Source organism: Mastomys coucha, unplaced genomic scaffold (genome assembly GCF_008632895.1).
Source record: "Mastomys coucha isolate ucsf_1 unplaced genomic scaffold, UCSF_Mcou_1 pScaffold11, whole genome shotgun sequence".
Lineage (NCBI taxonomy): Eukaryota > Metazoa > Chordata > Mammalia > Rodentia > Muridae > Mastomys > Mastomys coucha.
Genome location: NW_022196893.1, coordinates 30,848,441 through 30,870,251, shown reverse-complemented (window position 1 = coordinate 30,870,251; position 21,811 = coordinate 30,848,441). Strand labels below are relative to the sequence as shown.

The 21,811-nt window shown below is 45.7% G+C and overlaps 1 protein-coding gene across 6 annotated transcripts in view; it reads left to right on the top strand.

Annotated features, from left to right (window-relative positions):
- Positions 1 to 15,302, top strand: part of Racgap1 (Rac GTPase activating protein 1) — a 51,131-nt gene extending 35,829 nt beyond the window's left edge. For all 6 annotated transcript variants that reach the window (XM_031355516.1, XM_031355506.1, XM_031355525.1 and 3 more), the window contains 12 exons: positions 1,299 to 1,352; positions 3,059 to 3,139; positions 3,651 to 3,768; positions 4,553 to 4,683; positions 7,127 to 7,291; positions 9,498 to 9,593; positions 9,674 to 9,872; positions 11,763 to 11,868; positions 12,019 to 12,151; positions 12,378 to 12,501; positions 13,519 to 13,624; positions 14,335 to 15,302. In XM_031355516.1, coding sequence (XP_031211376.1) covers positions 1,299 to 1,352; positions 3,059 to 3,139; positions 3,651 to 3,768; positions 4,553 to 4,683; positions 7,127 to 7,291; positions 9,498 to 9,593; positions 9,674 to 9,872; positions 11,763 to 11,868; positions 12,019 to 12,151; positions 12,378 to 12,501; positions 13,519 to 13,624; positions 14,335 to 14,410 — 1,389 coding nt within the window. In that variant the 3' untranslated portion in view covers positions 14,411 to 15,302. The remainder of the gene's footprint in view (positions 1 to 1,298; positions 1,353 to 3,058; positions 3,140 to 3,650; positions 3,769 to 4,552; positions 4,684 to 7,126; positions 7,292 to 9,497; positions 9,594 to 9,673; positions 9,873 to 11,762; positions 11,869 to 12,018; positions 12,152 to 12,377; positions 12,502 to 13,518; positions 13,625 to 14,334) is intronic.
- Positions 15,303 to 21,811: the final 6,509 nt, after the last annotated feature.

The following is a 21,811-nucleotide window of genomic DNA, read 5'->3' as shown; positions in this document are numbered from 1 at the left end:
GCTGAGGCTGAGGCTGAGGCTGTGGCTGAGGCTGAGGCTGAGGCTGTCATGGAGCTTCCGATGGAAACAGGGCAGCCCTAGCTGCTGCTGCTGAGGCGAATAGGTTTGCATTTGCTTTCCAAGTTAGCCTGGTTCTTGAGGAAGGCTCAGCTGTGCTTTGCATTAGTAAAGGAAATTAAAGCCCTTACTTCATCTAGAAGGGTGGGATTAAAATTTCTGAGCAGCATACTAAGCAATTAGACGATGGTTTGCTGTGTCTAAACATGTTACCTTTTGTGGGCAGCAGACCTGGTGGATTTTCTGTATAAAAGGTAATATTTCATATACCTATTGAAATTTTTGTCTTTAATGTTGAAGAGACTGGTAGTCCACTGGTAATTTATCATATCTGTGGGAGGTTGAAACTCTGCAAACAAAACAAAACATGGTAAATTGTTAGTATTTGGGTTTTTATGGAAAAGCGGCTAGCAGGTACTCATTATATACCTAGTGGGGGTTTTGCTTGTTCATCCAGCAAGGCAGATGCCCATTTTAAGGTCATAAGTATTGGGCAGCTGCCTTCTGAAATACGGAATGATGCAGGACATCATTCATCAAACATCAGGTGCATTCCGAGAAGCACCTCTGCTGTGTTAGCTGTTAAAACTTGGAGCTGATCAACCCGGAACGAGATTACTTGACTGAATTGGGAAGTGCAGTCTTGTGGGGTCACTGCTTGTTGTTCTCGCCGTTTCTAGGAACTATGTTTTAAGGGGTAACCAGGAGTAAGGGAATCATGGGTATATAGTAAACTGAATGCCAGTGATTATAATAACAGAAGTGAAACTAGACTGTGGTAAAAAGCATTCAAGGGTAAACTTGCAGAAGAGGGGCTCCGAGGGTCATATAAGCTAAGCTAACTTTTTGAGTGACATAGTTGACAGTAACAGTCACTGGAGGAAAGAGTCACATCTTACATGGTCAGTGCAGTGCCTTCTGCTCTCTAAGTTCTAAAACTAATTAGAGAAGTAATGAACAGTAAAGACCCAGGCTCTTGAAGTGATCACGACTGGAGCCGATTCCCTGACCTTCCCTGTCTCCGTGGCATTGCTTCCTGATTCTGTTACTGTTGCTTCAATATTTGAAGGAAGCCTGTTAACTTTACTGCAGCTTTGAAACAAGTGCCAGAGACCTTCTTAATTTCCCTCTCCTGGGGCTCTAAGTTAGGCAGCCTGACTTGTTTGCTATAAATTTATTTGTGTAGGATTTATGAGTGACCTAACCAAAGGAAGAGATTAACATGGTCTAATTGCCAACAGGACTGGGATTCTTCTTTGGTGAAGAATTTCAAAATGAAGAAACGAGAAAAGAGGGTATGTCTGTTCTTGTGCCCCTTCCCCAGTGGGGCTTGAATGCATGACAAGTACGCTAACTGTTCCTCCTCACCGCGTGCCAGATGTCTTACCTCCTGTGTAAGCCAGCTTTGGTTGTGATCCCAGCCTTAGCCTTCCGGGTGGCTGGAATGGGAGCCTTTGCCATCAGGCTCAGATGTTTAGATGTTTTACATTTTATAAAGTAAGAGTGGTATTTTTGGTTTTTTGTTTTTTTGGTTTTTTTTTTTGGTTTGTTTTTTTTTTTTTTTTTTTTTTTTTTGAGTTTGTTTGTTTTTGCCTGACATTATGTCCCACACTGAGAAGTCAGGAAGATCATAATTTGAGGGCAGCCTGGGCTACTACTTATCAATATGAGACCGGGTTGGACTACATTGCGATTTCCTATTAAAAAAATAAAGTACAATAGGCCTGAGAGATGGCTTTCAGGTAGAAACACTTGGTGCTCTTGTAGAGGACCTGGGTGGATTTCCCACATGGTGACTCACAAATGTCTGACACCCCAGTTTTAGAAGATGCAATGCTGCAGGTTGTTGGTGGCACATGCCTTTAATCCTAGCACTTGGGAGGCAAAAGCAGGCGAATTTCTGAGTTTGAGGCCAGCCTGGTCTACAGAGTGAGTTCTAGGATAGCCAGGGCTACACAGAGAAACCCTGTCTCAAAAAACCAAAAAAAGAAGAAGATGCAGTACCTTTAGTAACCCCTGTGGACTATAGTCATGAGTGGTGTGCACACATGCATGTAGGCTAATATTCACACACATAATATCAACATAAACATCAAGAGAAAAATCAACCAGCAAAAATCCCCATTGGTAATAGTTTTTCCTTGTTGGAAATTTGGATACAAAACTGACACATCTCTAGACATTACTAAACATAAACAGAAAACTCGGGTCAGCTGTGGTAGTACCTGCTCCTAATCCAGGCAGAGGCAGATGAGTTTAGTGCAGCCCGGTCTTCAGAGCAAGTTCCAGGACAGCCAGGACTATATCAAAACAAGCACAAAACACAATTTTGATTTGATGCTACTGTGGCAACTTTTTTAACTTTAAAATTTTATTTATTACTATTGTGTGTGTGATGTAGCCATGTGAGTGCAGGCGCATGCATACTTACCTCGGTGCATGTGGGTCACTCCTCTCCAGGCCCCTGTGGGTTCTGGGAGTTGAACTCAGGCCCTCATGCTTGCACAGGAAGCACCTTTGCCCACTGAGCCATCCCACCAGTCCTGTAGGCCATAGTGTCACTGTTGGGAGTAGTGACTGGGGCCACATCTTCATATAGTGAGAAAGAGTATCTGAGTTTGTTTTGAGTTGTCATGTGAATTTTTTATGCAAGCATTTGTGCTCTAATCTATGCTTCAGAAGCAGCGTGTGTATAATGGGATATGGAGATCTATCTGTGCTGACGTGCTTAGCGTATTTGATGGCTTTCCAAAGACTTCATGTCCTTAGATAGGATTACAGTTCTACTTTTTCTGATTCTGTTATCAAAAGCTTGTCTCTTTTTTTCTATAGCTCTGAAAGCATTTTCATGTTTGTTTAACAAACGGGCCATGAGAAAGAGCACATTGTTATTTATTGTAGCCCTGGCTCTTAGACCTTGCATGTGGTTGTCTGATAGGATCACTGTGCTTTCTGGGTTTCAGTTCTACTTATACTGAAGTTTTGCTTATTCCCTCTCCAGCGATCCAGCAGTCGACAGTTCATCGACGGCCCTCCGGGGCCTGTGAAGAAAACGTGTTCCATCGGCTCGACAGTAGACCAGGTAAGAGGAGTCAGGGCCAGAGAAGTGGGTCCTAAACACACCGGGGTTAGTGGCTCTGCACGGTGTGGTAGCAGTTGGTATCAGCAGTGTTATTTGAGGGAATTAGAGAGTTGTTGTATGTAGTAGGAGCCTTTACTGTCCATGTGAGTAAGGACTGTCAGCTAAGCTGGGCATGATGTCACACACCTTTAGTCCCGGCACTTTGGAGACTGACACAGGTAGACCTCTGCGAGTCTGAGGCCAGCTTGGTCTAACTTAGTTCCAGGATAGCCAGAGCTACAAAGCAAGAACCTGTCTCAAGACAAACAAGAACAAAAGTCAGAACTGTCATCTTTGGTCTGATTGTCTTTGCTGTATTCATATTCCTGCAGTGTGTGAGGTTTCAGCTTAAGGGCTTAGGGCTGGAATGTAAGTCTTATTCAGGATTTGGGAATTTTTACCTACTGGAAAATACTTGTATAGAAACAAAGTTAGTCTGTTTATCTTTCTTTTGTTATGGCTTTTCTTTCAGGCAAATGAATCAATAGTTGCAAAAACTACAGTGACTGTTCCCAGTGATGGTGGACCCATTGAAGCTGTGTCTACTATTGAGACATTGCCATCCTGGACCAGGAGTCGAGGGAAATCAGGTGTGCTGGCCTTATAGCTACATTTCATCCTATCGCCACAGAACTGGCTGTGTGGCTCTCGGCTCTAATCTGATCACTGGGAAGCTGAGACCAGGAATTGGTAACTGGTGGGTAGCCTAGCCTTCATATTGACGTCAAGACCAGTCCATACGTGGGGAGCCTAACCTAGCTGCTCTTAAAGACATAGGCTTGGTTCCTAGCACCCACAGGGTGGCTTACAGTCATCTGTAGCTCCAGACCTAGGGAAGCTGACGCCCCCTTCTGGTCTCCTTAGGCACTACACTGTACTGTGGTACACAGATGCATTCAGACAAGCACTTCATACACATAAATAATAAAAGTCAAAAAATTTCAAAAGAAGGGAAAAAGGGGAAAAAAGAAAAGCCAGTGGTGACATCTTATACCTGAAAGTGAGTTGAACCACCTAGGTTCTGAGACAGGCAAATTAGTCATGTTTGAGGCTAGCCTTGGCTGCCAAAACCAAATATAAATAAATAAAACAATGGTTAAAATTGAGAGCTGGCTTCTGAGAAGCCTTCTTACTGCCTGCATGATGCTGCCCCGAGAATCGTCTGCACTGCCTTTTACTTTGGGTGGCTGGTCAGTGCACTACTAGTGGACAATTGTAGTTTTTCTTGGAAACTGTGTGTATGTGTGTATATGTCCACTCCTACCAGTTATATTAAAAGTGAAGTTAAAAAGAAAAAAATTAAAGTGGGATTAGAATTCGTAAGGATGAACATTTTTATGACAAAAGTCTAAATTTGATTGTTTTGTTTTCTAGGACCTTTACAGCCTGTGAACAGTGACTCTGCTCTGAACAGCAGGCCACTGGAGCCGAGAACCGAGGCAGACCATTTGGGCACACCTCAGAGTAATGGAGGCATGCGCTTGCATGACTTTGTCTCAAAGACGGTGAGTCTGACATGGCTTCATTTCCTCTGAGGCAATTAGTGTGATTTTGGAGACAGGTTCGTTCTTTGTAGCCCAGGTTAGCCCCTAGCTCTGTTTTTTTTGTTTTTTTGTTTTTTTGTTTTTTCTTTTTCTGTTTTTTTGAGACAGGGTTTCTCTGTGTAGCCCTGGCTGTCCTGGAACTCACTCTGTAGACCAGGCTGGCCTCCAACTCAGAAATCCGCCTGTCTCTGCCTCCCAAGTGCTGGGATTAAAGGCGTGCGCCACCACTGCCCGGCGCCCCTGGCTCTGTTGTGCCTTCTGCCTTTGGCTTCCCGCATGCTGGTATTACAGCGCTTTCTCACCTCTCCTATTTATCTTTTCATTTAAGGGGTTTGGGGGCATTGTTTCTTTTTGTTTAGCTTTTTTTTTTTAAAGGTTTATTTATTTATTTGTATGAGTACACTGTATTTGTCTTCAGACACACCAGAAGAGGGTATTAGATCCCATTATAGATGGTTGTGAGCCACCATGTTGTTGCTGGGATTTGAATTCAGGACCTCAGGAAGAACAGTCAGTGCTTTTAACTGCTGAGCCATCTCTCCAGCCCTTGTTTTGTTTTTTAAGACAGGGTTTCCCTGTGTAGCCCTGACTCTATTGGAATTCCATCTGTACTAGGCTAGCCTTGAACTTGAGATTTATCTGTCTCTGTCTCCAGAGTGCTGGGATTAAAAGGGTGTACAACTACACCTGACATTATTGAGCTGATTTTACGTACAATCACATATACTAATTTTATTAAAATAAATTACTATTTTCCATGTCCCTTGCTGAGTAGGGGTGTGCATATGCCATGGCTGGTTCTCCTTCCATCACATGTATCCTGGGATTGAACTCAGGCCATTAGACTTGGTGGCAGGTGCCTTTATCCACAGGACTTTTGGTAGAGTAGTTGATCTCTCCAGCCCCCCTTTTTCCATTTCTTTAAAATGACCTTGTATGAGATTGCTAATCTTAATGTAGGTTATCAGATCATTCAGAGTGAGAATTATAGGCAGTTGTGAGCTGCCCAATATGGGTGCTGGGAATTGAACTGTGTCCTTAGCAAGAACAGTTCCTAGTCTCTGAGTTATCTTTCTAGCTCCATTGGCCTCTCCCATGCTGGATTTATAGGTGCGAGCCATTGCCTTGCTTCATTCATCCATTTAAATGTACAATTCATTGGCTTTCAGTGGGTATCTGTCAACATCAGCAATTTTAGAACATTTCTACCACCCAAAAATGAAATCCTAAACCTAATAGAATTTTCCCCACCATCCTGTGCCACACCAACATCCAGTACTCATCGGCTGCCACCATAGACACCACTCAAGTCTCTCTGGGCTGTCTCTTGTAAGACATTTCCTATACACGAGGCATATATATATTATGTGTGCCTTTGTGTCTGAGCTCTCTCAGTCATCCCTTCTAAAGCCTGTGTGTTTTATCTCTCTTTATTGATGAATGATGTTCCCCTCTATGGAAAGCATATGCCACACACCCATGCGTCACTGGATAGAGCTTTAGGGTTCCCATCATCTGCTAGGAGGAGTGCCATGTGTGCACAAATGTCTTACTGGACATGCGTATCTAGAGGTGGTCTTACTGGGACGTGGTGGAACTACTTAATTTTCTGAGGTTCTTCTAGGCTTTTCCTCATGTGGCTGCTGTGGTTCACATTGCTGAGTAGTATATGGGTTTCAGCTTCTCTAGATCTTGTGAACACTTAGTAAACATATGACATGCTCTGTTTTTTGAGAGTTTCAGGCATGCATGTAGTGTGTGATCATAGTCACCTATTCACCAGCCCCCCCAAGCTCCTCAACACACCCCACTCAGCATCATGTCCTCTCTTTAGTTTTTATTTTTTAAGAATTGAGTCTAATTAGTGCTGCTGTGTATGCGTGGTTATGAGGACTCACGCACTGGAGCATGAGAGACTTCCCAGCAGCCTTCAGAGCAGCGACTCTCCGCTGTCTGCAGCATGGACCCACCCCTTGACCCTGACTGAGGGGGGATTGGCAGGCCTCCTCCTCCTCCTCCTCTTCCTTTTGATTTTTTTGTTTTTTTGTTTTTTTTCTTTTTGCTTTTTTGAGACAGGGCTACATTTTGTAGCCCTGATTGGTTTTGAGCTCACAGAAACCCAGTTGCCTTTGAATTAGGTAGGTACTTGAATTCAAGCATGTGCCACCATGTTCACCAGACCACTGCTAATACTAAAATACAGAAAACAAGACCTATTTTACAATTTTTTGTGTATGTGTGGGAATTGACCTATTTTACAATTTTTTTATGTGTGTGTGGGAATTTCATTAAAATAATTGATGGGCCTAAAATGTTGTTTCATGCATACTGTGCGCTTAATGCATGTGGTTGACAGTAACTGTAATTCATACTATTCTATGCTTCTGCCCTGTTTTATTTTCAGGTTATTAAGCCTGAGTCTTGTGTTCCGTGTAAAAAGCGGATCAAGTTTGGCAAGCTGTCTCTGAAGTGTCGAGACTGTCGTTTGGTCTCTCACCCAGACTGTCGCGACCGATGCCCCCTTCCCTGCATTTCCCCCCTTGTGGGAACTCCTGTTAAGATTGGAGAGGTGAGACTTATGGTGACCAACCGTCATTGTTACTTTAGTCTTTAAAAGGCATAGTGTCAGTTTTTTATTTTAAAATTACTTACCTCAAATAAAATTTCCCTCCATGAAAAAATGAGTAGAAATAGTAAAATGCCAGCATGCAGCAGGATCTTGTTTGGGTTTTTCTATTTAACAACCTTTCTACAACAGGTCTCCCTCCCTCTCCTAGGAGGATCTCACACATGCACAGTAACCATTCTTACAGCCTACCCCTGGTTCCTACCATTTAACTCTACTATCGGGAACTCAAAGACATTCTTGTTTTATTAGTTTTCTAATCCTCAGTCCTACCCAGTGAATTCTTTTTTTCCTCTTTCTTCTTATTATTGTTATTAATATTTTGATTTTTCAAGACAGGGCTTCTCTGTATAGCCCTGGCTATCCTGGAACTTGCTCTGTAGACCAGGCTGACCTTAAACTTAGAGATCCACCTGCCTCTGCCTCCTGAGTGCTGGGATCAAAGGCCTCTGCCACTATGCCTGTTATATTTTATAAAAATTATCAGTTTAGGTGTGGCAAGATGGCTCAGTGGGTAAGAGCACTGACTGTTCTTCTTCTAGAGGTCCTGAGTTTGGATCCCAGCAACCACATGGTGGCTCACAACCATCCATAATGAGATCTGACGCCCTCTTCTGGTGCGTCTGAAGACAGCTACAGTGAATGACACAGGAGCAAGCAGGGCTGGCCGGAGTGAGCCATCTGTACAGCTAGTATACTCATACACATAAAATAAATAAATCTTTAAAAAAAATATATCAGTTTATTTAGGTCTAGTCCATAAACTGAAAGATCGATTTAATTATCATTATGTGTACCAGAGCCTCTCCAGCTGTAGTTACAGGTAGTTGTGAGGCATGTGACATGGGTGCTGGTTTGAACTTGGGCCTTCTGCAAGAGGACTCTTAACTCCAGCCATCTCCATCCTCAGCTGAAATTCCTTAACACTAGAAAGAAGATGGGAAACTCTGGCAGTGTCAAAACTTTCTGTGCTAAGGCACAACTTGTTTAATGACTGGATTAAGTGCAGAAGTCTTGACTGTGCTTAGTCCAAATGTAAGTCCATCAACTTCTCATCTGTGCAGACCACGGAGCAGCCCTGACGCTCCTGTGCTCAGATGCTGACGAGCAACTGCACTGGTTACTTCTCGTTGAGTGCAGAGCTAACGCAGGCCGAGCCAAGACAGGAGCGGGAAAAGATTGTCCTTCAGTAGGCAAGGGGTATACTGGGATCCGTTCTCAGAGACATCGAGCTCAGAAGCTGTGGCTCTGCCCACACCCAGCTCATGCTGTGATCTCTTTCTCTTGTCTTGAGTAGAAGAAAAGGAAGTAGCCATTGGTGACATTGTTACTTGCTCCTGAAAGTGTGGTTATATATAAACCACAGCATGTAGACAGGAAAAGTGACCAAGGCTCTTTGTGTCTGTTTTGAAGCAGGAGCTCATGTAGCCTAGGATGGCCTCTTTTTTTTCTTCTTTTCTTTTCCTTTTTCTTTTTTCCAAGACAGGGTTTCTCTGTTTAGCCCTGGCTGTCCTGGAACTCACTCTGTAGACCAGGCTGGCCTCCAACCCAGAAATCCGCCTGCCTCTGCCTCCCAAGTGCTGGGATGAAAGGATGGCCTCAAGCTTACTGTGTAGATGACTTCAAACTCTGCTCCTCCTGCTTCTCTCCCCAGTGTGCTGGGATAACAAGCATCGTCACCACGGGATCAAGATCAGGGCCTCATGTGTGCCAGGCTTACACTCTAATAGAGCTGCACCTCACTCCTCCAAGAGTCTTCAAGAATTTTGTTATTATTTAAACTATGTCTGGGGTTGGGTATGTGCACATGAGTTCAGGTACTTCTGGAGGCCAGAGATGTAGATTCCCTTGGAGCTGGAGTTATAGGTGGTTGTGAGCCACCTGCTGTGGGTGCTGGGAAGTGAATTCAGGTCCTTTGGAAAACAGCACATGCTTTTAGCTGACGCCTTCTCTCAGCCCCCAGTCTGTTATAGCGTGTACTTGTAGCTGACGCCTTCTCTCAGCCCCCAGTCTGTTATAGCGTGTACTTACTTGTAGAGTAAGGGTTAGCAGCCGGTACAGTTCCCTAGCTAGTGTCAGTGACAACACTTTGCATGAGGTCTTCCTCCCTTGGTCTCAGCGGTGTAAATAATCAAGCCCCTTCCTCTAGGGAATGCTGGCAGATTTTGTGTCGCAGACTTCTCCGATGATCCCTGCTATTGTTGTCAGCTGTGTGAATGAGATCGAGCAGCGAGGCCTGACTGAGGTGAGGAGGCGTTGCACAGGGTGAGTTTGTCGTCTGATAGTAACTTGGAAGTTCCTAAATAAGTGCCATCTTTATAACAGGCAGGCTTGTACAGGATCTCAGGCTGTGACCGGACAGTAAAAGAGCTGAAGGAGAAGTTTCTTAAAGTGAAGACCGTGCCTCTGCTCAGCAAAGTGGACGACATCCACGCCGTCTGCAGCCTCCTCAAAGACTTCCTCCGGAACCTCAAAGAGCCCCTTCTTACCTTTTGGCTTAGCAAAACCTTCATGGAGGCAGCAGGTAAACGTGAACCTAATACCGTGTCTGAAGTTAGTAGGTGCTCAGACCGTTGGCTGGGTGAGTGACTGTATACGCTTCCGGCATGCCTTTTCTTCCCTTAACTAGAGGGGCTGAGAGAAGACGCTCTGTGCTTGAGCACCGTCTTCTGCTCCAAATGATCTGGTTTTGATTCGCAGTGTCTGCAGGATGGGTCACTATCTGTAACCCCAGTCTGGAAGGATCTGTTGCCCTCTTCTGCCTCGCTCAGGCACCACATAAATGTTGACAATGTACCTGCACACGTAAAATAAAGGGAAGAATTAAACTAACTTAGACTTCATAGGCCTCACTGTTGGCCTTGGTTCTTGGTCGGGTTTTAGGTTGTCCCTTGAAAACAGAACCAGCTTTGATTCCTTTCTTTTCCACCACAGACCTTGTTAGTGGCCTGTAAATACATCTTAAATTTGGTATTTGTCATGAGTCTTGGTACTCAGCTGTCCTCAGAATATGCTGAGAACCTACTAGCAGATTGTCGTCTTTCTGCTTGTGCCCTACATGATAGCATCTGTGTGGGTGCTGGTGAGGTCTGAAAACACTCTTAGTTATTGGTGGCCCTTTGTCTCTGTCCACCATTTTTTTTTTTTATTTTATAAATTTTGTTTTGTTTTTTGAGATGAGGTTTCACTGTGTAGTCCTGGCTGTCCTGGAATTCACTTTGTAGCCCAGGCTGGCCTCAAACTCAGAGATCCACCTGCCTCTGCCTCCTGAGTGCTAGGATCAAAGGTGTGCGCCACCACGGCCCGGCTTGTCCATCATTTTTAGACTAACTCCAGTCTTTAACATGGTTGAAGAGACCCTGTGTGACTTGGCTCCTGGTTATTGTCTCCAACACCATTTTCTTTAGACCCCCCCTTCCTCTTTCCAATCCTGGAGTCTCGGATTTCTTTTTATTTTATGTATATAGGTGCTTTGCCTCTCTGTGTACCACATGCACACAGTGCCTACAGAGGCTTGAAGAGGGTGGTGGGTCCCCCACAGTTGGAGTTACAAGCAGTTGTGGACTGCCTTGTGGGTGCCGGGAACTGAACCCAGGTCCTCTGCAAGAGTTACCTCTCCACCCCAGAGTCTTGGATTTTGAAGCATACACCCACCTCAAGTCCTTGGCGTTTGCTGTAGTCTCAGCCCCAGTAGCTTCCCTAGCTATCTCTGTGCGTTGTTACATCTTTTTCCCAGTTTCTCTTTCTTGCTCCCAGAAACACATTTCCTAAGCCAGGTGTATGACATGGTAGTCCCAGTACTTGGGAAGTAGAGGCAGGATGACCGGATGTTTGAGACCAGCTTTGGCTACATAGTGAGGTTGAGAATGGAGTAGGCTACCTGGGACCCAGTTTTAAAAACTAACCATAAAACCCATCTTTCTGACCATCTTGTGAAGCAGTGGGTCCTGTTACTTTAGCATTCCATGTGCTCATTTCCTTTCTTTCATGGACACTGTCTGACATGTTTTGTTTTTGCTTTTCCTGACCAGCTCTTTGAATACAGTTTTTATTCCATGAAACAAGGCCTTTTGTTTACGCTAGCCTCACACTTAAACTAGCACGGGGTACACAGTAGGCCCTTAACTGTTATAGGATTGTTGATGGTCTTTCCCTGCAGTTGTCTGTCTTCCTAGCAAGTGGGTAGCCAGCTGCTTTCTCTAACTGCAGCGGTGAGTTTTAGGAAGTTCTGACTTCTCATTGAGCTGTTGGCCAGTGTCCTGCCTGTTAATGAAACTAGGGCTGGGTGCTATCATGAACCTCATCACAAGTTTCAGAAGCTTGGTGTATAGGTGGCCCTTTGTGGTCAATGACTTTGAAGCCGCTGTCCAGGGTAAGAGTCTGCCCTGTTAATGCTTTCTTGTCGTTGTGACAGAGATAACAGATGAAGACAACAGCACAGCTGCCATGTACCAGGCTGTCAGTGAGCTGCCCCAGGCCAACAGGGACACGCTAGCCTTCCTCATGATCCACCTGCAGAGGTTAGTACAGCAGAGACTTGGTCTGGGAGCTAGGGAATCTTATCTTAGCTAAGGAGAAGATAGTGTGTGGGCAGGGAGTTGTTTTCTTATAGAATGTATATTTTGGTGTATACTTAAGAGGAGTAATATGTGTCTTAATCTTTTATTCAGAGTGGCTCAGAGTCCGAACACTAAGATGGATATTGCCAATCTAGCTAAAATCTTTGGCCCTACAATAGTTGCCCATACTGTGCCCAATCCAGATCCAGTGACAATGTTCCAGGACATCAAACGTCAGCTCAAGGTAGGGTTCATGTGTGCACACAGATACTGAAGGCCTGAGCTTTGCAATGCACTAACATGGCATAATGACGAAAATAAGCCTTGTGTGGTGAGCACATGCAGTGGCCGGCCGTGCCGAGAGGATCACCCCAGCCTGGTGTACAAGTTCTAGGCAAGCCTGGGCTGCAGAGTGAGACTGAGAAACTCACCAGCAGTGGACACTGCAGTAAGGCTATTGTGCCCTTCAGGTGGTGGAGCGCCTGCTCTCTCTGCCCCTGGAGTACTGGAACCAGTTCATGATGGTGGACCAAGAAAACATCGACAGCCAGCGTGGCAATGGAAACTCTACACCACGGACACCAGACGTTAAAGGTCAGTTCTGCCCGGCCAGTGTGCTGCCTCAGGAGCTTGGCTGGGTCCATTTCCCTGAGCTCCAGCTGGACCGTCTGCGCTGGGGTGGTAATGAGCACCTGTGACCCTGACGCTAGCAGTGAGGGCCACTGCAGAGCTCAGCACCATTCTGAGTTACACAAAGCCCTTCCTCAAGTCCTGATCAGCCTCACCAACTGAAATCCCATCAGTTTCTCAGTTACAGAGTCCTGTCCAGCACAATGGTATTCCCAGGGTTAAGTCCTGCTTTAAGTTTGTTAGCATGTTTTATTGATTTGGTTTCATTTTTGAAAATTGTTACTACGTTTTATTTATTTTATGTGTGGGTGCATATGCCATGTGCATTTGTGGCAGTCGGAGGACAACTTGAGAGAATTGGTTTTCTCCTCCCTTGATGTGGGTCCCAGGGATTCCAGGGATCATGTCTTTGCCCACAAGCTGTCTCACTAGCCTTCCATCTCATTCTTATGCGACGTTGTTATTTCTGCTGCCATGAGTAGAATGCTTTTATTCCCACCACACAGACACTTCAACCCTAGCACTCGGGAGGCAGAGGCAGGAGGATTGCTGAGTTCGAGGCCAGCCTGGTCTACAGAGTGAGTTCCAGGTCAGCCAGGGCTAAACAGAGAAACCCTGTCTCGAAAAACCAAAAAAAAAAAAAAAAAAAGCTTCTTAGGAAAAGTGTCTTGTTTTTTTGTAGTATATGTAAAAGTCAGATGTTCAGTTATTAGACATGTGAAGTTTGGAGCTTAGGAATTGTCTGAGTCAGGAAGTAAATGTCCGCTGTTTATTGAGTAGTTGGATAGTTAAGATTCGGGAGCGAGTTACAAAACAAGAGCAGAAATGACCTGTGAACTGCTGCACATCTGACCGTCAGAGGTTAGTTAGTCAACGTAAGCCATACATCTTCAAATCAGAGGCTGCTTAGCCAAAACCATCTATCTTCAAAAGACTTTTCCCCCCCATTCACTTAAAAATATGTCTCGATTTTATTTGAAGTGAGCTTATTGGGGCCTGTGACCACTCCTGAATTCCAGCTTGTTAAGACTCCTTTATCAAGTTCCCTGTCACAGAGATTGTACAACCTCTCCAAGAGCACACCCAGGTATGCAGAACTGCAGGGGTGAGTGTATGTGCCCGTGCATGTGCCTCTGTTCTCATTTTCTCCCCCCTCAACCCCCCCTTTCTCTGTGCTTCTGTTTGTGTGTGTGCGTTTGTGCCTGTGTGCATGAGTTGCAGCAGCATGCTGAGATCAGTGCACACCCTCTAGGAATTGACTCAGGTCTTCAGGTTCAAGGACAGTAGTTTATTGAAGCTATATTGATGTATATGCCTGCAGCCCCAACAATTCTAGCATTTGGGAGACAGGCAGGAAAATCACCATGAGTCCAGGGCCAGCCAGGGCCTTAAATGAGAAGAACGACTGAACTAGAAGTGGGAACTCTGTCAGATGAAGGTCTCTGCAGTGACCTGTCCTGCTGGGTCAGTAGGTCTCTGTGGGTTAACAACACCATACAGAACAGCTCCCTAGGTAGTTTCCCATGTTTAGTTCTTTATATCAAGTAACATTATAATTGATTATTCACTGTTTTTTATAGAATGTTTTATACGGAGTTCATGTGCATGTGTAATGTGCGTGTGCACTAGGGCACCCACTTGGAGAACAACTTTTGGAGTTCTTTCCTTGCATCTTTATGTAGGCTCTAGGGATGGCCCTCAAGTCGTCAGGTCTATACAGCAATTGCCTCTCTTCATGGTGTCACTCTCCAGCCTGTAGAACACTTTTCTGATTCATTCTCTCTAATTTATTTTTAGATTTGGGAACAAGAGCAAGTCTGCCACCAACTTAGGTCAACAGGGCAAATTTTTCCCTGCTCCGTACCTCAAGTAAAACTGTTTGCCTAGTGTCCCGGGTCTGCTTACTGCAGGACACACAGCTGTTCGCTCTTCAGCTTCCTGTGTAATTCCTACTTTTAGCATCTTCCAGGCTTTAAATAAAGTTTCGTGTGTATGAGAGCTTGATTGTTATGTAGCTCCTCTCACCTGGAGACTTAGCACCTTGTACTAGCTGTTGGGAGCTTTAAAATAGGAGATCCTTACCAGGGCGGTAGGGGAAATGGGTATGGCTTGTGGCTCTTTTGGGGAGCCCTTGGGGGGGGGCGGGTAATCCCTTTGGCTTAAAGCCAAATACTGCTCATGAAATGACTTTCCTGTGTTGTCGCTTAGACAATGACAGAAACTATGCCTCTTAGGTAAACAGTCTCAGTGTCTCAGGACAGGCTAAAGAGTTGCACAGAGGCCATAGGGTGGCCCCTTCTCAGAACCCAGTTCCTCTTCAGGGACTGACAGGAGGCAGGGAGCCCTCAGTGGGCTAGGGCCAGGCACTGATATGAGGACGCCTCACTTCCATTTGGGTTGAGCTGAGTTGTAGAAAGTGCCACGGGCTGGGATCCCACACATCGGTGCAGTCTCTAGCCGGCCTCTGCTTGGATTTTGCAGTTGATTGGGGTCAAAGCCAGATTGATCTAAAGCCGAATTCATTCTGACGACTGACCCCTTGTTCTTTGTCTGTCTCAAGACTGTTTTCATGGAGCAGGAGAGTTAGTCGCTTCTGTCTTTGCACTTTGAAACAGACACATATATGTGAACACTGGCTTTTAGGGTTAGCATTTTCCAGTGTTCAAAATGGGTTCCTTTCCCTGGGATGTTTTCAGACTCATACTCACCCTTATCTGTAACATGTATTTGGAATATTATGTGGAAAAAAAAATAAATGTCTTTTTCAAAATGAAAGTGATGTTGGTTTTCTTGTCGTTCAGCCTCTTTCTGGAGATCTCTTTTCATACAGTGTTTTCAGTCTGTTTGCATCTCCCAGTAAACCTGTAGAACTTTATTCTCCTTTTCATTCAAGTTTTTCTAAACTGAAGTCCTAGATTTGTTATCTTCTTGTTTGAAGAAAGCATTTTAGGCAAAAAAATATATAAACTTTTTAAACTAAACTAGTCTTTAGGGATCAGAATGGTGCAGACTTAAAGAAAAAAATTGCCGCTGGCTGACTGCCTGGAACATCCTTCACTGCTGGAAGTGACTCTGGAGTGAGCCGGGATGATTAACTGAGGGCACCTGCACTTAGCCTCAGAGCTGGTGAGCAGAATGTATCTAAGATTGAAGGCAAACAGTTGCAGGCTTAATATGTAGCAGTGGAGAGAGGAGGCAACCTACTGGCTTCTTTCCCAGGAGGGGGTAACTCTCACAGCAGGGCCCATCTGCCTCAGCAAATTGACAGAAGATGGGTCCTGGCTCCAGACTCCCCCTCACACATGCCTGCTAGGCTTTTTTGCTAACTCTGTCCTAGATGTTACCTCTTTTCTTCTGCCTTTGCAAGCTTCATATTGGCCTGGCTCCACATTTACTGTTCTGTAGCGTCTCTCCAAGGTACACTTGAAGTCACTAATGGAGAGGAAGTAAATGAGTTGTGTAACGATGGTGAAGGCAAGACTACCCTGTGCAGGAGTTGATGGCTCATTAATGAAAAAGGAAACGGCCTCGTGTGTCACTTGATGGCAGCCGGTTGCTCACATTTTGAGCTAAGCCAAGAGACCTTAGCTATGGGGATGATTTTGAGGTTATCAAAGGGAATGTACCCGCTTTCAGCTTCAGCAGCCCCTCACACACAACAGCTCAGCTATCAAGGGCCTTTTTAATTAAAGGGCTCCACGGTTTTGAAGTGGCTGGACCCCTGTCTCTTGCTTCTAACCCTTCCTCCGGCTGCCTCTTCATCTGTCTCGTTTCAGACCATGTCTCTCTCTGGCCCAGGCTGGCCTAGAATTACTTCACTTTTGATGTTCTTTATCTTTGATGCAAAACAGTGAGACTTTTTGTTTGTGTTGACTTCTGGGGCAGCGCTTCTATATGTCCCTGGAACTTGGCATATAGTTCAGGCTGCCCTTAGGGTTGTCCTGTTGGTGCCTTAGCATTCCAAGTTCTGGGAGTGGAGACATGAACCACCATTTCAAGGCTAATAATGGGAATCTTTAAACCTTAAATGTCAATTTCTGCATAACTCCCTAGTGGTATTTACTTAACTGGACAAGCACCAGCCGGCTTGATTCAACAGCAGCAGTTTGTGTTTATTGCTGGTTATTTGACCATTTCTCCTTTTTTCAAGAAGATGGATTTGTAGCCCAACTTGGTGGTGGCTTAAATTTTAGCAGTTGTTTATTCATGGGATTTTCCAGTTGGAATTGTTGGGTCATGGTTGACTGGGGAATTGAAACTGCACAGAGTGAAACCACAAATGGGAGCAGCAGTTATATTCATGCCGGTGTGCACATAGGCTCTTACATCATTCTACACATACAGTGTGCCCAGTGCGGGCTGGGGTACTCATGCATATGTACATAGCATCTTACATCATTCTGCATATACAGCCAAGTGTGTGCTGCAGTACCCATGCATATCTGCATAGCCTCATGCATTATTCTGCACGTACAGTGTGCCTATTGTGGGCTCTGGTACCCATGCATGTGTACATAGCCACGTAGATGATTCTACACATACAATGTACATTTGGGGATGTGCTGTTCTGCCTGTTTTTATCTAGGGCTTTTAACATGAATGAGAAAGAGCTGTTGTGGAAGTCCAGCTTTGAGTGTGACCTTGTGGTTCAGTGGTTTAAGTCAGCTCAATTCACACACAGTAGGATCCTAACCAGTATACGTTAGTTATTTAACATGGTCTTGGTGATGACTCGGAGTCAGCCACCGTTAGTTAGGGCGCGGAGAAGATGAAAACCCAGAAAGCTGGGTCTGTTGGTGGTGTGCTTCTGGGTCTATTGGTGTTGTGTTTTTGGGTCTGTTGGTGTTGTGCTTCTGGGTCTATTGGTGTTGTGTTTTTGGGTCTATTGGTGTTGTGCTTCTGGGTCTATTTGGGTCTGGGTCTGTTGGTGGTGTGTTTTTGGGTCTATTGGTGTTGTGTTTTTGGGTCTATTGGTGGTGTGTTTCTGGGTCTATTGGTGTTGTGCTTCTGGGTCTGTTGGTGTTGTGCTTCTGGGTCTGTTGGTGTTGTGTTTTGGGGTCTATTGGTGTTGTGTTTTTGGGTTTATTGGTGGTGTGTTTTTGGGTCTATTGGTGGTGTGTTTTTGGGTCTATTGGTGGTGTGCTTTTAGTGTACACAGGGTTTGGAGCCACTTAACCTAAGAACTTGGTTTTAAAATATGCTTCCTGTAGCTAGTATATTTTGTAAATAAAGAAAGGCACTAGGCCAGGAGCTCCCTAGCTTATGTAATTCATTAGACTGTAATTCTCAGAACTATATTTGTTGATGGTTACTATTCATGAAGTCAGGTGGAAGACAGCCAGTGTCACCAGGAATAACCTTGTAGCCGGTGAGAGTTTTGTCCTCTGTCATCATGTAGCAAAGAAGGTCACCTTGAGGGCTCGTACTTGGAAGTGGGGGTTTGGTTTGTTTGGATTCATTTTACTTTTGTTTGTGAGGTAAGGTCTCACAAAGCCTGTGCTACTCAGAAAACTTACAAAGTAGTGGAGATGACCTTGAACTTGTAATTGTTCTGTCTCCCGTCTAGAATGCTAGGATTACAGCTGTGTGCCACCACTGCAGTGCATGGTGGCAGGTATCAAACCCAGGGCTTCATGTGCATGCCACTCTACCAGTCGAAGCAAATCCCTCATTTTGTTTTCATCATATACTGCTGTACCCCTCACAACTGGCCAGCATCTCTGTGGCTGGCTCAGACACAAATGAATATGGAGGCTTCTGATGAAGCATTTGCCAGTTAATTATTCTTGCTCATCATCGAAATTAAGGATACATTCTCCATAAAATCTCCAGGACTTAAAAAAAAATGCTTCTTTAGATTTATTTATTCTAGGTGTCTTGAGTGTTTTACCTGCACGGTGTACATGCATTAAATGCTTGCAGTGCCCATGAAGGGCAGAGAGGATGCCGGGTCCCCTGCTACTGTGGTTACAGGTGCCTGTTAATCACTGGGTATGTGCTGGGAGTGGAACCCTTGTCATCCGCACCAACAGCCAGCCTCTCCAAGCCTCTAGGACACTTACATAGTGACCTAGTCCATTCAAGTGCTATTACTTGACCTCACCATGCCCTGAGAGGGCAGAAGGGTGGGTGGGTGGGTGTGTCCCAGTTGGTAAAATTAGTGAGCCGATTTGGCCCAGATGTACACAAACTATAGTTTATCTGGGGTTAGAACTTGGGAATTCCAACTCTTAGTCAACTCTTAGATGCTATTGCAGACTTCTTTTGTTTTTAAAGATTTATTTATTTTATGCATATGAGTACACACTGTAGCTGTACAGATGGTTGTGAGCCGTCATCTGGCTGTTGGGAGTTAACTTTTAGGACCTCTGTTTGCTCCGGTTGGCCCCGCTCGCTCAGTGCCTGTTCACTCTGGCCCAAAGATTTATTTTTATTGTATCTAAGTATACTGTAGCTGTCTTCAGATGCACCAGAAGAGGGCGTCAGATCTCATTGCTGGTAGTTGTGAGCCACCATGTGGTTGCTGGGATTTGAGCTCAGGACCTTTGGAAGAGCAGTCGGTGCTCTTACCTGCTGAGCCATCTTTCCAGCCCTATTGCAGGCTTCTCAACAGAGAATCCTTTAATGGTATTTAAGACCTAATAGTGTAAGTCGCCTTTACCCTTACTTAGGCCCAGTATTATTTGCATTCCCAAATGGTCAAATAATAGATGAGCAAAGCTAGCTTGGAGGCATAAGCTTAGTGTTCTAGCATCTCAGGAAGTTGGGCCATTTCAAGGCCTACCTGAGATAGTTCTGGGCCAGCCTGGGCAACTTAGTGAAACCATGTCTCAAATAGTCAAATTAAGAATCAGGGCTAAGCTAGGCAGTGGTGACGTGTGCCTTTAATCCCAGCACTTGGGAGGCAGAGGCAGGCGGACTTCTGAGTTCAAGGCCATCCTGGTCTACAGAGTGTGTTCCAGGACAGCCAAGGCTTTACAGAGAGACCCTGTCTTGAAAAACCAAAAAAAAAAAAAAAAGAAAGAAAGAAAGAAAGAAAGAAAGAAACAGGGCTGGGGCTATAACTCGGGGGGGAGAGAGTGCTTGACTAGCATGTGAGAGAACTGCAGACAAAGAACTGCAAACTGCAAAGCAAAGGACTGACTGGAAAGATGGCTCAGTGATTAACAGAACTGGCCTCTCTTCCAGAGGACCCGGGTCGATTCCTAGCATCTACACAAGGGCTTACAAGTGTCTGCAATTCCTGTTCCAGGGATCCACCTGGTTTCCATGTGCTGCTCAGATGCATTTGCCAGCAAACACCCATATTAGATAAGTGGACAAACAAGAAGCTGTGGTAAGAAGTGGTTAGCAATCATTTGTATTTCAGAGTATTTTGTTCTCATTGTTAGAACTTCTTTGAGACTAGATCTCACTCCTGAGTCAAAGGGATGCCACCATGTCCAGCTTTGTAAGTGAAGAGTCCACTGATAACTGTGTGTGAATACAGTTCAGCATTCCAGAGGTGACGCAGAAAGAGTTGGGGCAGCCACACTTCAGGCAGGGGACTGGGGACAGACTTCCTGCTGGGTGGGGCACTGCTCAATAGTATGGAGGACTTGGTGGTCCTGGGGAGTTTTCTGTATGGAAGGAGGAGAATGAACAGGTATGAGCATTCAAGGTTGCTCCTCTGAGGCCACCCGTGCATAGCCTCTGGACCATGCTGCTCAAAGCCAAAGACAGACAAGCCTGAGCCAAGCTATCAGCCAGCTTTGAGGAATGTGTCAAGGGATTAGCTCTTTGGCTTTCCCTCTGAGTGGCATTAGCTCTCACTCCGACTCATGTTTACCATCTGGCTTTGAGCAAGAAGTCTTCGAGTGATCTCTTCAGCAGCCTGAGCTGTGCCAGGCATTTCTGAGGGCTGTTTAGTTTTCCCCCCTTGTCAACCCTGGGGCCCAGTGCTCTCCACAAAGTTGTGTCCACACGTCTGCATGCCTGGGATCAGAAGAATTCCTTAGACCTTAGAGAGGGGGGAAAATGAACTTCCAGCCCAAGGAGTCAGTGTAGTTAATGGTCCAAAGTCTGTTGTCAAAACTAACAAGTGGCCTTGGCCTTAGGTTGTTCCTACCACAGAGGACACTCTGCCTGTGAGATGACACGCTCCACCCAGTATGCAGTAGCTAGAGAGATACAAAGGGGCTGGGATTTTTCTTCTTTGGAAAGCGAAGCATAGGGGTGGGGGTGCTTGAACAAAGCCCCGCCGTTTCTCCCAGGGAGCTGGCTGCTTACCCCTCCTGGGCTAATGTGCACTGACTAGGGCTAAATGCCCGATGCTTCTGGATACCGTCCAGCCCCTCCGCACAGCAGCCACATTGGAGATACAGCTGCTGGCATTAAAGGACTAAGCCCTTTCCAGCTGCTTTGCTTTACCGGGGAACCTCCCGCTGTCGGCGGCTTAAGGGAGCCGTCTTAGCTGGGTTAGAGGAAATAAATGACTCATCTCTGCATCTTCTCACGACACTGCTCGGAGGCTCCAGGAAAGATAGCCTGGTGGGGTGGGAAGTGGCTGGATAATGGTGTTAGAGTGCAAGGCTATTATTGCCTCAAAATTGTGGTCCTGGGAGTGCCAGAGCTGAAGTAGATTAGATGCCTGAGCTCTCTGGCCTACAGCAGCTCCACACCCCAGTTCCTGGGAAAACCGGGACTCTGACACAGGTCCAAACGGATACGTGAAGGTAAGGACTAGAAGAGTTTCTCCGAGGGTAGAGGAGGCAGGAGGAGGCCCCAGCACGATGCCAAAGGGTGAAAAGAGAAGACAGTGATGAGAGCTGGGCAGGGACAGCCGAGATGGTGGAGCTGGCGCAGGCCCTGCCAGCCGGATATGGTCTGCTAGGCTGCAGGCAGCATGCCGGCTCCAGAGAGCTCAAGTGTGCTCTAGCACAGACTTGATGGAGACTTGACAGGGACAAAGTGGCTCCAGTGCATAAGCTGGCATGCTCGGTCGGGTGTGCAAGCAGGCCCAAGCTCTGGGCGTGCACCCACACCATAGGAGCTGAGCAAGGAAGACTCCACCACCCTTCTAACACTTAAGACAAGGAGCAGCTAGGCTGACAAGGATGCACTGGACACCGTGAGGAATAGCACCCGATGGCTCACCAACCACAGAAGCCTTGGCTGAGGTGCCTAAGGACCAGGAGACGGCTCTGCAGCCCCATCCCCAATGCCTGCCACCTATAAATGGGGGAAGGGCAGGGACTACTTTCCCGCCTCCCTCAAACCTTGCTCCTCTGTCCTC